The sequence below is a fragment of the Scyliorhinus canicula genome, chromosome 1 (genome assembly GCF_902713615.1).
Source record: "Scyliorhinus canicula chromosome 1, sScyCan1.1, whole genome shotgun sequence".
NCBI classification, from domain to species: domain Eukaryota; kingdom Metazoa; phylum Chordata; class Chondrichthyes; order Carcharhiniformes; family Scyliorhinidae; genus Scyliorhinus; species Scyliorhinus canicula.
The window spans coordinates 85,881,849-85,896,457 of NC_052146.1; the positions used below are offsets into that span (position 1 = coordinate 85,881,849).

The 14,609-nt window shown below is 50.0% G+C and overlaps 1 protein-coding gene across 2 annotated transcripts in view; it reads right to left on the minus strand.

Moving 5' to 3' along the window:
* The window catches only part of LOC119964754 (proto-oncogene tyrosine-protein kinase LCK-like), a 156,376-nt gene that overhangs the window by 25,848 nt on the left and 115,919 nt on the right, over positions 1 to 14,609 (minus strand). For both annotated transcript variants that reach the window (XM_038794710.1, XM_038794700.1), the window contains one exon: positions 7,601 to 7,677. In XM_038794710.1, the coding sequence (XP_038650638.1) occupies positions 7,601 to 7,677 (77 nt within the window). The remainder of the gene's footprint in view (positions 1 to 7,600; positions 7,678 to 14,609) is intronic.

The following is a 14,609-nucleotide window of genomic DNA, read 5'->3' on the forward strand; positions in this document are numbered from 1 at the left end:
GGCTAACCCTCCCCTGGTTTTTGTTTTTTGTAAGACCTTCTTTGGGATCCTAGCATTTTTACCCCCCCATACGAACGCCATGATGAGTTTGTCCAGCGCTTTGAAAAAGGCCTTGGGGATGTAGATCGGAATGGATCTAAACAGGAAGAGGAACCTGGGCAGTACGTTCATTTTGATCGTCTGAACTCTCCCCGTGAGGGAGAGCGGGAGTGTGTTCCATCTTTGCAGGTCCTTTTTTCAATCACATTTTTAGTGATGCTGTAATTTGCAGATATGAACAAAAAGTAAAGGTGTGAACTTTGGTGAAGGCTGAAGTATTTTTTTAGGCTAGACACATTCCTTTGTTGATCATGCACATAAATGTATTAAGCTCACTTTAAAAATTGCTCAATCAAGATGCTTAATCTGAGCCTCCCTTTTAAGTAACCTTTTCCTTGTTGATTCTGTGCTTGTGATTTCATGCACGCAATTTCAGCCACCTTTGACCCAATTTTCTTCAGCTCTGATTCCTCTTCCTATATCAGTTGAATATCGGCCAACACCAACAATTCCCCAAAAACATATCACAAGAGCCAAACTAGTACAATATTCCTCTTACTATCAAATTAAATTAGGGGAGATGGTAGCGTAGTGGTATTGTCATAGGGCTAGTAATCTTAAATCCCACGCCAATGATCTGAGGGCAAGGGTCCAAATCCCACCTCAGCAACTAGGAGAATTTAAATTCAATTAATGAAAGTTACCATAAATAGCGGTAAAAACCCATCTGGTTCAAGTGACTTCAGATCCACAACAATGCTGTAGGGCAAGAAAGGTGGCACAGTGATTAGCACTGTTGCCTCACAGCACCAACGACCCAAGTTCAGTTCCGGCCTTGGGTGACTGGGTAGAGTTTGCATGTTCTCCCCATACCTGCATGGGTTTCCTCTGGGTGCTCCTGTTTCCTCCCACAGTCCAAAGATGTGCAGGTTAGGTGTATTGGCCATGCTAAATTTAAAAAGAAAATTGTTCATGGGATGTGAGTACTGCTGGCTGGGCCATTATTAATGTCCATCCCTATTTGCCCCTTGAACCGAGTGACAGTTAAGAGTCAACCACATTGCTGTGGGCCTGGAGTCACATGTCGGCCAGACCAGGTTAGGATAATAAATTTCCTTCCCTAAAGGACGTTAGTGAACCAGATGGGGTTTTACGATAATCAGTAATGGTTCCATGGTCACTCCAGATTTTTACTGAATTCAAATTTCGCCATTTGCCATGGTGGGATTTGAACCCAGGTCCCCAGTGCATTACCCTGGGTCTCTGGATCACTAGTCCAGTGACAACACCACTACACTACTAGCTTCCCTTACGCCACTAGCTTCCCTTAGTGCGGGTTAGATGGGGATACAGGTTTTCAGGGGACAGGATAAGGGCCTGGGTTGGGTGCTCTTTCAGAGGGTCCGTGCAGACTCGATGGGCTGAATGGTCTCCTTCTGCACTTTTGGGATTCGATACTTCTATGAATGTAGTTGACTCTTAATCATCCTATGAAATGGTCTAGCAAGACTCTCAGTTCAATGGCAGTTAAGGATGGCAACAAATGCTGGCCTTGCCAACGATGCCCACATCCCATGAAAGAATAAATAAATGCATTCTTTAAAGTCCAGGAGCAGGATTTTCCTCCCCTTGCGTGTTCTGCAGCAGCAGAGGGTGGATCGCCAGTGGCCGGCAGCAGGATTTTCTGGTCCCATCGTTGTGAACGGAAACCGGAAGTGCACGGTCGGCGAGACCATAAAAATCCGCCAGAAAATCCCAGCGTGACCAGCCAGAAAATCCTACCCTACAAATGCAATAATGCAATTCTCCCATAGCGGGGAAAAGAACATGGCGTGCTTCTCGCTATGGAGGCGGGTGTAAACTTGCCTCATTAATTATGCACCTGGTAGTTTGAACCCATATTCTGTGGTGGGGTGGGCATGATGCCATGAGTCCCGCCATCAAATCTGGGTGCCATATTGAAGAGGTGCCCAACATCACTGACCTACTATTGAAGGAAGAAGATGGACCTCCTGAGAAAGAAGGTGGATCTCCAGGAACACTCTGAGGCCAGTAGGTGGAGCTCCTCGTTGACACTGAAGCTGGAAGATAGTTCCCCCATTGACAGTTGTGGTATTCCAGGGTACATGTTGGCTAGTGGCCTTCATCCTGAACTCCAGAGGCAGCCACAGATGTTTTTCAGATATGTCCCAACTGCTGCCCGCCACATTATTCCAGATGTGTCCTGGAACGGCATGTTTTCCGCTGGCGCCGTGGAAAATCAGGAATGGAAGGGTGTAGATTCCGGTTGGGCCTTCATCTGCATCAATTAGTGGAATGAAAATCAGTTGCCTGCAGTCCTCCAGCGAGTTTCCCAATCCACCATGGCGGGCGTCAGCGGAAGATCCCATGGGAAATAAGTGCTGACGTGAAATTCAGACCAAATTCAGACCAAGCCTCTGGGCTAATTTGGCACAGTCAAGTATCACAACAACAACATTGCCACAGTCTGAAGGGAGCACCACATTCTTAGAAATGCAACTTGTAGTTGAAGACTCTTTATTGTGTTAACAAATATTTCAAGGTCCAATTTGTTTTTTTACATAGGATTGTTTCTCACGCTGACAGGTGTCAATGTCATCTTGAGTTCTTAACAAAGCTAAAGTTCCTTGTGTCTGCAGTAACTCTGACAACGACATAGAGCTATTTCATGCTCCGAGAGCATTCTCTGTCTCACCAGCTGGATCAAAATTTCATTCAACAAACAATTCTATTCAAGCATTGGAAATTCTAAAAAGACATATCATTACTTTCTAAATTTTATGATACATATACTTGTATATGAAGAATATTTGCTATATGTATAGTAATGATCTTGGAAATATCTTAACCTTTTAGTTCACTGCAAGCTTTTTCTGCTAAATGTTGTTATGGGCCAGGGTTTAGAGAACCCCAAAGTGTATCATGGAGTTCACCTGACCCACAACTTTTAATAGATTGTGATATGCGGAGTACATGGCCCACTCTACAGGTGTGGTACAGCAGAAATGGAAAAGTATTTTTTAAAAGCAAAACAATGTTTATTCTATGAACTCAAGTTAGCCTTTTAAAAATATACAGTGAACAGCTGAGCAACCATTAATTCAAATACAACCCCAAAAGACTACAACACTAAGTAATCCTTTAAGCTTTCCTTTTAACATCAATACGACTTCAAAAAACAAAACCTTTAACAGAAGCACATCAGGTTAAAGTCACTACTGAAAACATTTATAATTCTGAATTTACCAAATGATCAAGAGATAGTCTTTTCATGGCAGAGAGAACAGCAGTACACCTGCCTGGTCTGGCTTCAGCTCCAACACTGAAAATGAAACTAAAACACACCCTGCAGCAAACAGCCTAAAACGAAAGTAAAAAGCTGACAGACAGCCCAGCTCCACACGCACTCTGACATCACTGATAAACACCCATTTCTTAAAGGTACATTTCTTAAATACCCATTTCCGAAAGGTACTCTCACATGACAATGCTAAGATTATGGGATGAATAAAGTTGATTTGGGTCATCATATCTAATGGATCAATGTTACACACACGCAATTGACTAATCTTTTCCAGGCGGTTTGGTACCACAGTTGCTTCACAACTCCAGGGTCCTAGGTTCAATTCCCAGTTTGGGTCACTGTCTGTGCAGAGTCTGCACGTTTTCTCCGTCTCTGCATGGGTTTCTTCTGGTTTCCTCTGACAAGTCCAAAATGGTGTTGGAGAATAAAGGGTGTTGGCGGAACAGTAGCACAGTGTTAGTACTGCTGCTTCACAGCACCAGTGTCCCAGGTTCGCTTCCCGGCTTGGGTCACTGTCTGTGGGAGTCTGCGCGTTCTTTCCGTGTCAAAGTGAGTTTCCTCCGGGTGCTCCAGTTTCCTCCCACAAGACTTGAAAGATGTGCTGTTAGGTGAATTGGATATTCTGAATTTTCCCTCTGTGTACCTAAACAGGTGTCGGAATGTTGCGACTAGGGGATTTTCACAGTAACTTCATTGCAGCATTAATGTAAGCCTACTTGTGTAATAATAATAAAAAATTAATAATCTTTATTAGTATCAAAAGTAGGCTTCAGTTTGTCAAGGCCTGTAGTAATCCCCACCCACGTGATTCCCAGCCCAGGGGACTGGAGAATCACGGAGGGCTGCAGATTAGGGTGCAGGGCCTCTAAATGGATACAAATGGGTCATTAAGATTGATTAGTATTTAATTACATCCTCCAGCTGGCATGCGGGCGTGAAACTCCGATTCCGATTTTTCGATATTCCACTCCATTGGGAAACATGCTTTGGGCACCTCGGGACAGAGCATCCATCCCATAGAGTTTTACAGCATGGAAAGAGGACCTACGGCCCATCGTGTCAGCGCCAACCATCAAACACCTAACTATTCTAATCCCGTTTTCCAGCACTTGATCCATAGCCTTGAATGCAACGGCTTTCCAAGTGTTGATCAAATTACTTCTTAAATGTTGTTAGGGTTCCTGTTCTACCACCCTTTCAGGCAGTGAGTTCCAACCACACTCTGGGTCAAAAGATTTTTCCTCACATTACCTCCAAAACTCCTGCCCAATCCTAAAATCTATGCCCCCTGGTTATTGACCCCTCCACTAAAGGGAAAAGAGCCTTCCTATCAACCCTATCCATGTCCCGCATAATTTTATACACTTCAATTAGTTCCCCCCTCAGCCTTCTCTGCTCCAGGGCAAACAACCCCAGCTATCCAGTCTCCCTTGATAGCTGAAATGATCCAGTTCAGGCAACATTCTGGTGAATCTCCTCTGCACCCTCTCCAGTGCAATCACTTCTTTCCTATAGTGTGGTGACAACAGTACTCCATCTGGGGCCAAACCAGTGTTTTATACAGCTCCAGCATAACCTCCCTGCTGTTATATTCAATCACATAGGCCTTCTTAACCACCTTATCTACCTGCCCTGCGGTCTTCAGAGATCTGTGAACCTGCACACCAAGGCCCCTTTGATCCTCTGTACTTCCTAGCGTCTGACCATTCATTGTATATTCTCTTGCCTTGTTAGTCCTCCCAAACTGCATTACCCCACACTTTTCATGGTTAAATTCCATTTGCCACTCTTCTGCCCATCTAACCAGCCCATCTATATCGTCCTGTACTCTAAGGCTGCTCACTATTTACCCACACCACCAATTATTGTGACATCTGTGAACTTACTTATCATACCTCCTACATGCGTACCCAGATCAATAATATATACTACAAACAACAAGGAACCTAGCACCGATCCGTGGGGAACATCACTGGACACAATCTTCCAGTCAGAAAAACAACCTTCAACCATCACCCTCTGCCTCCTGCCACTAAGCCTGTTTTGGATCCAGTTTGTTAAATTTCCCTGGATCTCATGGGCTCTTTACCTTCTTCATCTGCCTCCCATGTGGGACCTTGTGAAAAGCTTTACTAAAGTCCATGTAGACTACACCAACTGTACTACCCTCATATACACACCTAGGCACTTCTTCAATAAATTCAATCAAATTTGTGAGACATTCCCATCTGACAAAACTATGCTGACTATCCTTGATTAATGCTTGCCTCTCAGAGTGGCGATTAATTCTGTCCTTCAGAATTTTTTCCAGTAGTTTCCCGACCACTGAGGTTAGATTCACTGGCCTGTAATTTCCTGGTTCATCCCTACTTCCATTCTTGAATAATGGCACCACATTAGCTGTCTTCCAGTCCTCTGGCACCTCCCCTGTGGCCAGAGAAGATTTGAATTATTTTGTCAGAGCTGCTGCAATCTCTTCCCTTGCCTCCCACAGCAACCTGGGATACACCTCACCGGGCCCTGGGGATTTATCCACTGTTAGGCATGTTAAAACTGTTAATACCTCCTCCCTGTGAACGTTAAGTTGTTCAAGTAAATCACAATTTATTTCAAAATAAATTATTTTGTAACATTCCCTTTACTTATTCTCATTATTCAGAGATATTCTAAATGGCACAACAGTACAATATGATTTAGTAAGTAAATGTAAGTAAATAGTAAGTGGGGCTGCACGGTAGCAAAAGTGGCTAGCACTGTGGCTTCACAGCGCTAGGGTCCCAGGTTCGATTCCCTGCTGGGTCACTGTCTGTGTGGAGCCTGCACATTCTCCCCGTGTCTGCGTGGGTTTCCTCCGGGGGCTCTGGTTTTCTCCCACAGTCCAAAGACGTGTAGGTCAGGTGAATTGGACATGATAAATTGCCCTTAGTGATCAAAAAGGTTAGGAGGGCTTATTGGGTTACGGGGATAGGGTGGAAGTGAGGGCTTAAGTGGGTCGGTGCAGACCCGATGGGCTGAATGGCCTCCTTCTGCACTGTATGTTCTATGTTCATAGCAGTAACTGAACGTAATCATCCACTGTCGCAGCCTGTTCTTAGCTTACATGAATGTGAACTTTCGTACTGGATTTGGGGTACAAAGCCAGCTGAGTGAGAGCTAATTGCCAATAGTCCTGGCCCCTGTTTCAGACATTTAAACACTAAAGACATTTGTTGCTAACTTTATACTCTGTCCCTTGCTTTAAATATTCCTAGGATTAGTGTCCCGACTGGAAATTAATGTTCACTTCCCAGCAAACTAAATTATAATGCTTTATTTCAATGATTTCATGTTTATCCACTTTTAAACGTATTAGTATTGAGCTAGTCAAGCATCAACAACAAGCTGTCTTTTTACCTATTTTGTCCTTTTCCTGTGCCAGAGCACAAACCGAGGTGTGAGTGTGCCATAACCTCAGCTGTAGTCTCACCTCTTGAATGTAAGATAAAGAATATTGATATAAATCATCTAAAACTCTATTTTGAGCTCAGCCTTATGCTCTTGGATTTTTGCACTCATTTTATGCATGTATTCTTTTGCTCATGCTCTGGTCGCTCTTCGAACTCCCACAAACCATATAAAGATTGGTTGCCTTCAACATACTGTGTACTTCTTTGCAGTGTGTTTCAAATAAAAAAGTGTATCATTGCGGGTGTGGTAAGGGTTGGTAGGTTTACTTAGCTTTAGTTAACATTTCAATGTGTAACGGGATGTGGTTAAGGTTCTTCACAGTGCTTAACATGCGATTATTAGGTTTTTATTGGTCACATATTGTTCATTCCCAATCATTGTTAAAACCAGTGAAGCCTTCCTTGTAACATAATCAATTTAGTGCTGCAGAGTCAAACCTTAGACATGCTGAGTTTTTTGTAACTAACAGCACTTCAAGGTCACTCTGCAGGAAATAATGTTAAAATATGGATCAAGCACGAACATCTCATGTAGTTTGTTCCAAACAATCGTAACTATAGGTACTCAGAGAGAAAAGAAAATCGGAATTATTACTAAATAATGTTGGAAATACACCAGCTGAGCCTAGAAGTAACGAATAGGCAAATTCTGCAGCTCACAATACCCAGCAGAACTGTTTCGGACTTGTCAGTTCTTTCCTCTTTCAGACCCTGACAGAGCTGCTGTGCAGTTTCAGCATTTCCCCTTTTTTAATTCCACGTGCATACACAACCAGGGTTAGCAACTCACCTGCGCTGCCATATCAATCAGCTTAATTATGCTGAGTTTTGATCCCACAGGTGTCTTCAAGAAATCCACTAAACTACCTGAAAAAGAGAAAATAATAGAAAGATAAATACTGCACCACAACTACCTGCAACATATTATTGAGCAGTAGAATGGATGCTGTTTGAAACTATGTTCAAGTAGAGTCTTTGAAACTTATATCCTGTCAGGAAGATATGATGCCTAACATTCATTGACAAAACAAAGGGAGTCCATCTTAACCATAATCGAGTGGGGATAGTGAGACCATGATTTAAACATTTAAACTTACAGATGCTAGTAGTCAGTTGTGTTGGGAAATAGTTAATGTTCCCAAATACTTTGGGGTTTTAATTGTTTAATAGATTGTACTTATTGTAGAATAGACTGCACCAATATATAAAGGGTATACAGGTGGCACTGTTTTGTTGTTGGAGAAGTGTTACTGAGCACAGTAAACTTGGAGTAGAAGAAGTCAAGACTTGCTTCCGAGTTCTTATTACAGAGTTACCATCGAAGATCAACAAGTTGTTAGTGCTTAAGGAAATAAACATGATCAAAGGTCAATGAAAAGTTCATTAGCACAGTTTGTTCAATATTGATGTTAGAACAGCAGACAGAGAAATTGGTACACATGTTAAACAATCACTTGGTAATTGCCAAAAATAATGGGCGAAATTCTCCGCACCCGCGGAAAGTCGGCAAACGGTCGTAAAAATCGGGACCGTTTTACGACGGTCGCGAAGGCTTCATTTCCCGACCGATTCACTTCCTGGAAATGGGCTAGCAGCGCGGCCGCGTCAATTACGTGCGTGATGACGACGGAACGCGACGACGACACGAACCCGCCCATGTGACGCCGCCCGACGCCGTAAAAAGGCGCGGGCGACCACAGAATCTGTCGGGCAGGATGTCGGAGCCTAGGCGAGCTGCACCTCGCTTTATTGATGCAGACGTCGAGGCGCTGCTCGATGCCGTGGAGCAGAGGAGGTGCATCATCCGCCCGCGGAGAGGGCATCGCCAACCTGCCAGCACGGTACGCCAGGCCTGGCGTGACGTGGCTGCTGCCGTCAGTGCTGTGGGGCAGACCCCTCGCTCAGCAGAGCAGTGCCGAAAGAAGCTACATGACCTCACCAGGTCTGCCAGGGTAAGTGCCATGAGGGTGCCCCCTAGTCAAAACCATCCCTCCCCCTTAACTGCCCGGGGGGGGGGGGGGGGGGGGGGGAGAGGGATTGGGGCAGAGTTATTTGAGGGTGGTTCACAAAGTTGTCACAGACCCAGCGCTCTGGCCCCGAGGAGAGATGCAATCATCTGATGACAACTTGCCCCCCCCCCCCCCCAAACTGTGCCAGTATCAGAACGGACTTCTGATACCTACCGTTTTGTAATGATCTACCTATGTTTCCTCCCCCAACAGGCCAAGGCCGGTCATAACCACCGTGAGCGGCACAAGACAGGAGGGGGTTCGCCCAACATGCACCCCCTCAGCACCTTTGAACAGAGGGCACTGGACCTTGTTGGGGGGTCTGCCACCCGCGATATCGCGCAATGCGAGGTTGGCGGAACTGCAGCAAGTGAGACAACCCTCCCTGACAAACACCCTCCCCCCCCCCATCCTCTGTCCCTTCACACACCCTGCCCACTGGGACACCTCCCCAGCCTCTGTCCCTTCACACACCCTGCCCACTGGGACCGTCCAGCGGCCTGCCGAGCAAATCGAAATAACCCGTCTCATTCTCTTCCCTAGGACGTGATGCCGAACGACCAGGGCCGTCTGGCTGCAGACGGAGACAGGAATCTGCCGCCACCTCACCCGGGGCCTCACAACAGAGGGTGCCCGATCAGCGGGCAGCCCTATCTGCCCCAACCCAATCTGCGGACCAGGACGCACAGAGGGTTCGAGGTCCACCACCACCACCAGAAATGGCCAGGGACAACCCTCCTGTCGCTGAGCGGCCCCACACCCTGGACGAGGACCTAACCATTGAGAGCGTCGGGCTTGCGGCACTGCTTTCTCCCACCACATCCATCATCCCAGAGACACACACCCCGGCGGGCCTATTTAGTGATGAGTCTCCTGGGGCACAGTCTGGTTGGCACATCACAGATGAGCAGGTACAGCAGGTGGAGGTCGGAGCAACAGAGGGCCCGGACTCGCGGAGGCCAGACCAGGCCCAGGATGCAGCTGGCTCCCAGACGTTTTCGGAGTTCCTGGAGTTTCTCAACCCACCCGCACAGCCGATGCCTCAGGAAACCCAGGGAAACAATGACGGGATGAGGGCTTCCTTCCAGACTCTGCAGACGCTGTTAGAGGAGTCGATCCGCGTCCAAGAGCAGGGAGTGGTGCCGCTCATGGCAGAGACCCAGTCCGACACCGCACGGGTGGCATCCGCGGTGGAGGCAATGGGTCAGGTTATGCAAGACGTTGGGATTAATGTGCACGCGTCATCCTCGGCCCTGGACAGGGTTGCCCTCTCACAGGCAGCAATGTGCCAGAGCCAAACCGACATTGCCGGCGCCCTGCGGGCCATGGCCGAGTCTCAGCAGGTCATTGGCCAGTCGCAGCAGTCAGTCGCCGAGAGCATCAACCGCCTGACACATGTGCTGGATGGCGTCGTGCACAATCAGGTTGAGATCGCACAGTCCCTGGCGGGAATGTCTAACTCCCTGGACTCCGTCTCTGCAAACCTTCGGATCCTGGTGGATACCGTTGCAGGCCTCCAGGACTGGCAGTGCCAGGTGTCGGTGGTGCGACGGGGAACCTCCCCGCTCGCACCTCTGTCCCAAAGTGAGGCCCGGGGGCCACCGGGCTCCCCGAGGGAGGAGGAGGTTTCGGGGCCCGTCCCATTAACTCCATCACGGGACGTCCCGGAATTCTCGGCCTCCCCCCGTCCCATCCCTGGTGCATCGGGTGGGCAGCAGGCAGAGCAGGGTGGCACAATGTCACCCGAGACGCCCACAGAGCAGCCTGGCCCATCAAGGCCGGGTCGCCCCAGGAAACGCTTGGCCAAGGAGAAACGAGTCGAGGGGGGCGATTCGCAGCAATCCTCCTCCACTCCTGCTGTATCATCTGGAGATTCACTTAGACGTAGTGGTAGGGCCCGTAAGGCAACTAAGATAGACACTGAGTAAGTTGGCACGGGTGAAGGGCACAGTTTAGTTGTAGGGGCTAGGGCACCTGTAAATAATTGTTAATATTAAACACACTGTTCCACCTTACTTGTAATACCGTGTGATTGTTCCACAGCCACAGGAATCGTGATGGTGACCGAGTGTCGCTGGGGGTGACGGGTGGTGAAACCTCGGTGCCGGGTGTGCAGTCCCTGCCCCTACCCCCCTCCCACAGCTAGCCCACGCGGGCACGTGATGGAGTGTCAGTGACGAACTCAGCGGCCACCAAGGTGGATGGTTCAGCTATTGCCATGGGTCAGACTCTCTCTAACGATTCTGAGCTCACAGCTCTTCGCAGAGCGGGCTGTCATCATTCCACATGGCACTGATCACACCCGCTGACACAGCCATCAATGTTGTGCCATTCCGTCTGGACCCAGTGATAAGCGTCATGTCGAAGTGGAGCAGTGTACACTGAGGGGGGGGGGGGGTTTGGTGGTGGCAGTTGTGTGGTGACCCTCTGCATGACTAGCGATGCAGGTGGTGGTTTGGTGTTCATCGGGGACGTCACATGCGATGCGTGAACCGTGCTGCCACCATGGCGTCGCGTGCCCGCCGTCCTTGCCGGGTCCGTCGTGCCGCCTCCTGGACATCACCAGCACCTGGGTCGTGTCTGCGTGCTGCGCCCGCCACTCCGCCAGCGTCCTCCTCCTCCTCCTCCTCCTCCTCCTCCTCCTCCTCCTCTGTGCTGGCACCACTGCCACTAGCTTCTCCCTCCGCCTCCTGCAACAGGTCATCTCCCCTCTGCATCGCGATGTTGTGCAGCGCACAGCAGACCACTACAATGCGAGCGACCCTGTCGGCCTGGTACTGCAGGGCCCCTCCGGAGCGGTCCAGGCACCTGAATCTCATCTTCAGGAGGCCAAGGCAGCGCTCCACCACACCCCTGGTTGCTGCATGGGCCTCGTTGTATCGTGTTTCCGCATTGGTCTGAGGCCTCCGTATCGGCGTCATCAGCCAAGACCTCAGCGGATAACCCCTGTCACCTAGCAACCAGCCCCTCAGCTGGGGGGGACGTCCCTCAAACATCGCAGGGATGAACGACTGCGCTAGTATGTAGGAGTCATGCACACTCCCTGGGAACCTTGCACAGACATTCATGAACCTCATGTGGGGGTCGCATACCACCTGGACATTAATGGAGTATGTCCCCCTCCTGTTTGTGAACACGTCCCTGTCCACAGCAAGCGGGCGCATGGGGACGTGAACACAGTCGATTGACCCCTGAACCCTCGGTATCCCGGCCACACTGGCAAATCCACGGGCTCGTGAGTCTTGACTTGCTCGGTCCTCGGGAAAGGTGATGTAGCGATCGGCGATGGCATAGAGGGCGTCGGTCACATCCCGGATGCACCTGTGCACCGATGACTGGAGATCCCAGAGACGTCCCCGCTCGGAGACTGGAAGGAGCCGGTAGCATAGAAGTTCAGAGCGACCGTCACCTTGATGGCTACCGGGATCGCGTGTCCTCCCCCCGTTCCACGTGGGGCGAGGTGCGACAGGAGTTCGCAGATATGTATCACCGTCTGCCTACTCAGCCGGAGTCTTCTCCTGCAGGTGATGTCCGGCATTGTTAGGAAAGAGACCCGGACACGGTACACCCTCGGCTTTGGTCGTCGCCTCTGACGCCGTGGCTGCACCCTCACTCTCTCCTCTTCCTCTTCCTCCTCCTCCTCCTCCTCCCCCCCCCCCCATGCTGCTCGACGACTGGCAACTCCTCGGCCCTTCCCTCTGCTGCTGCAGCTGGCCCTGCAGCCACTGCGGGTTGTGGGTGTGGATGCTGCTGCATCTCCAAATCCAGTAGAGCGGCCCCAACCACTGCGCAGAACATAGCCGTTCTGTTCCCATGCATCGTGCTAACCTACAGAAGGGTGGTGGGGGGCAGAGAAACGGGACATGTTAGACGGACGTTAGTCGACACCTCGGCAGCCGCCAGCCATGGGATACCAGTGTGTCCCGGTGGCCTGGTCGCGCTGCTGACACGCGGTCAGCCTAACCCCTGGTCACTTCCTGCATCCAACGGCCAGTAAACTATGTCCTCCTCACGGGTGCGTCAGTGGCCTGTGGCCGGAAGCCACAGGGGAACCAGCGGCCGTGTCCTCGTCACCTGCACACCATGGCATGGTGGCAGACATTTTGTTACGGGGTTGGACGGCTCACTCTCTACCTAACCCCCCCCCTCCGTCGCCCCCCACTGCTCCCTCCGTCTCCCCCACTGCCCCCTCCGTCTCCCCCACTGCCCCCTCCGTCTCCCCCACTGCCCCCTCCGTCTCCCCCACCGCCCCCTCCGTCTCCCCCACTGCCCCCTCCGTCTCCCCCACTGCCCACTCCGTCCCCCCCACCGCCCCCGTTCTGGACCCCCTCCCGTTCCCAGGGATGCCTTCCCCGTTGTGGCCAGACTCGAGCGGTGCGCTGAGCGGTGCGCTGAGCGGTGCGCAGAGTGGTGCCCTGACCTCCTCCAAGCAGTCGTCAGCCAGGCCGACTGGTTGACGAATTTAAAAAGCAGGTGTGTTTCACGACGTCCAAACAGGGTGCCATGACGTCGGGACTTCGGCCCATCCGGGCCGGTGAATAGCGGGGGGGCTCTCAGTGGCGATTCTGGTCGTGTCAGGGGCGGGAAGGAGGCGTTTGTCGGGAAACGCGACTCCGACAATTTGCGGGGTTCGGAGAATAGCGGGAGGGCGTCGGAACAGCGTCGCCGTAAAAATTTCCGACGCCCGCTATTCTCCGACCCGTCGTGAGTCCGGAGAATCTCGCCCAATGTCTAGCCTTCAAAGAGCAAGGAAAATGTGGTAGCATGGTCCATTTAAGAGGCGATATTCACGGGCCATGTGATGGGCCTAGAGCCCATGGAGACACAGCGCGCAAGCATATCAGGGGTTTAGCTGGTTCTGGCCATTGGGTTTGGCCAGAGTTAGCCAGGGAGTCACGGGAACAAGACCCATGCAGTAGTTGTGGTTTCCAGTATGCAGAGTTGCTTTAGTTCAATAAATCTCTTTAGTCTTTCAACACTCCCTCATCGATCACCTCACAGAATAACATTGGTGACAAGAGTAAAACAAGTCAGTTAAAGGAAATTTGGATGGTGGGGCGGGGGAAGTGGGGGAGTGTCTCTCAAAGGGAAAAGACCATCTATAGTTGAATAGCGATGTTGCTGTTTGGAAACATTGATCCGTTTGACCCAGAGGTCAAACGTTGGGGCCAATATGTTGAAAGGCTTTGATACTTTTCCGCTGCCAACTAAATAATGGCAGAAGAGAGAAAAAAAAGTAATATCATTTACAGTTTGCGGCCCACAAACATACAACCTTGTGCGAAGCTTAATATTTCCAGACTCCTAGATCAATTTGTGCAGTTAGTGAGGGACCGTGACCCTCCAACATTATGGAAAGATACAGGTTTCATACAGCCACCAGAGGTCCGGGTAAAATGGTGTCCGCTTTTGTAGCCAGACTTCAGCAAATGTCTGAATATTGTAAATTTGGTACTTCTCTCAGCAGCATGCTACGTGACCGGTTAGTCTGTGGAATCAGCAACCTAAATATTCAGATGAAGTTGTTGGCAGAAATCAAGATATCCTTCGACAAGTTGAGTTGGCTCAAGCAAGGGCTGGGAAATCCCGTTGACAACGGCCGGACCGGTAAAATCTGCTGGCGGGCCGCCTCACCTGCTGACAAACGCGCGGCGGGGGGGGGAACGGTAAATCCAGCCCCAAGTGTCAATAGAACACATTTGTAGAGCAAAGCACTGGCCTTTGATTGGCAAAGCTCTTATCCAGCCTTGCATTAACTCCCGTTATCCAGCCCTTTTCCTGGGACCAAAG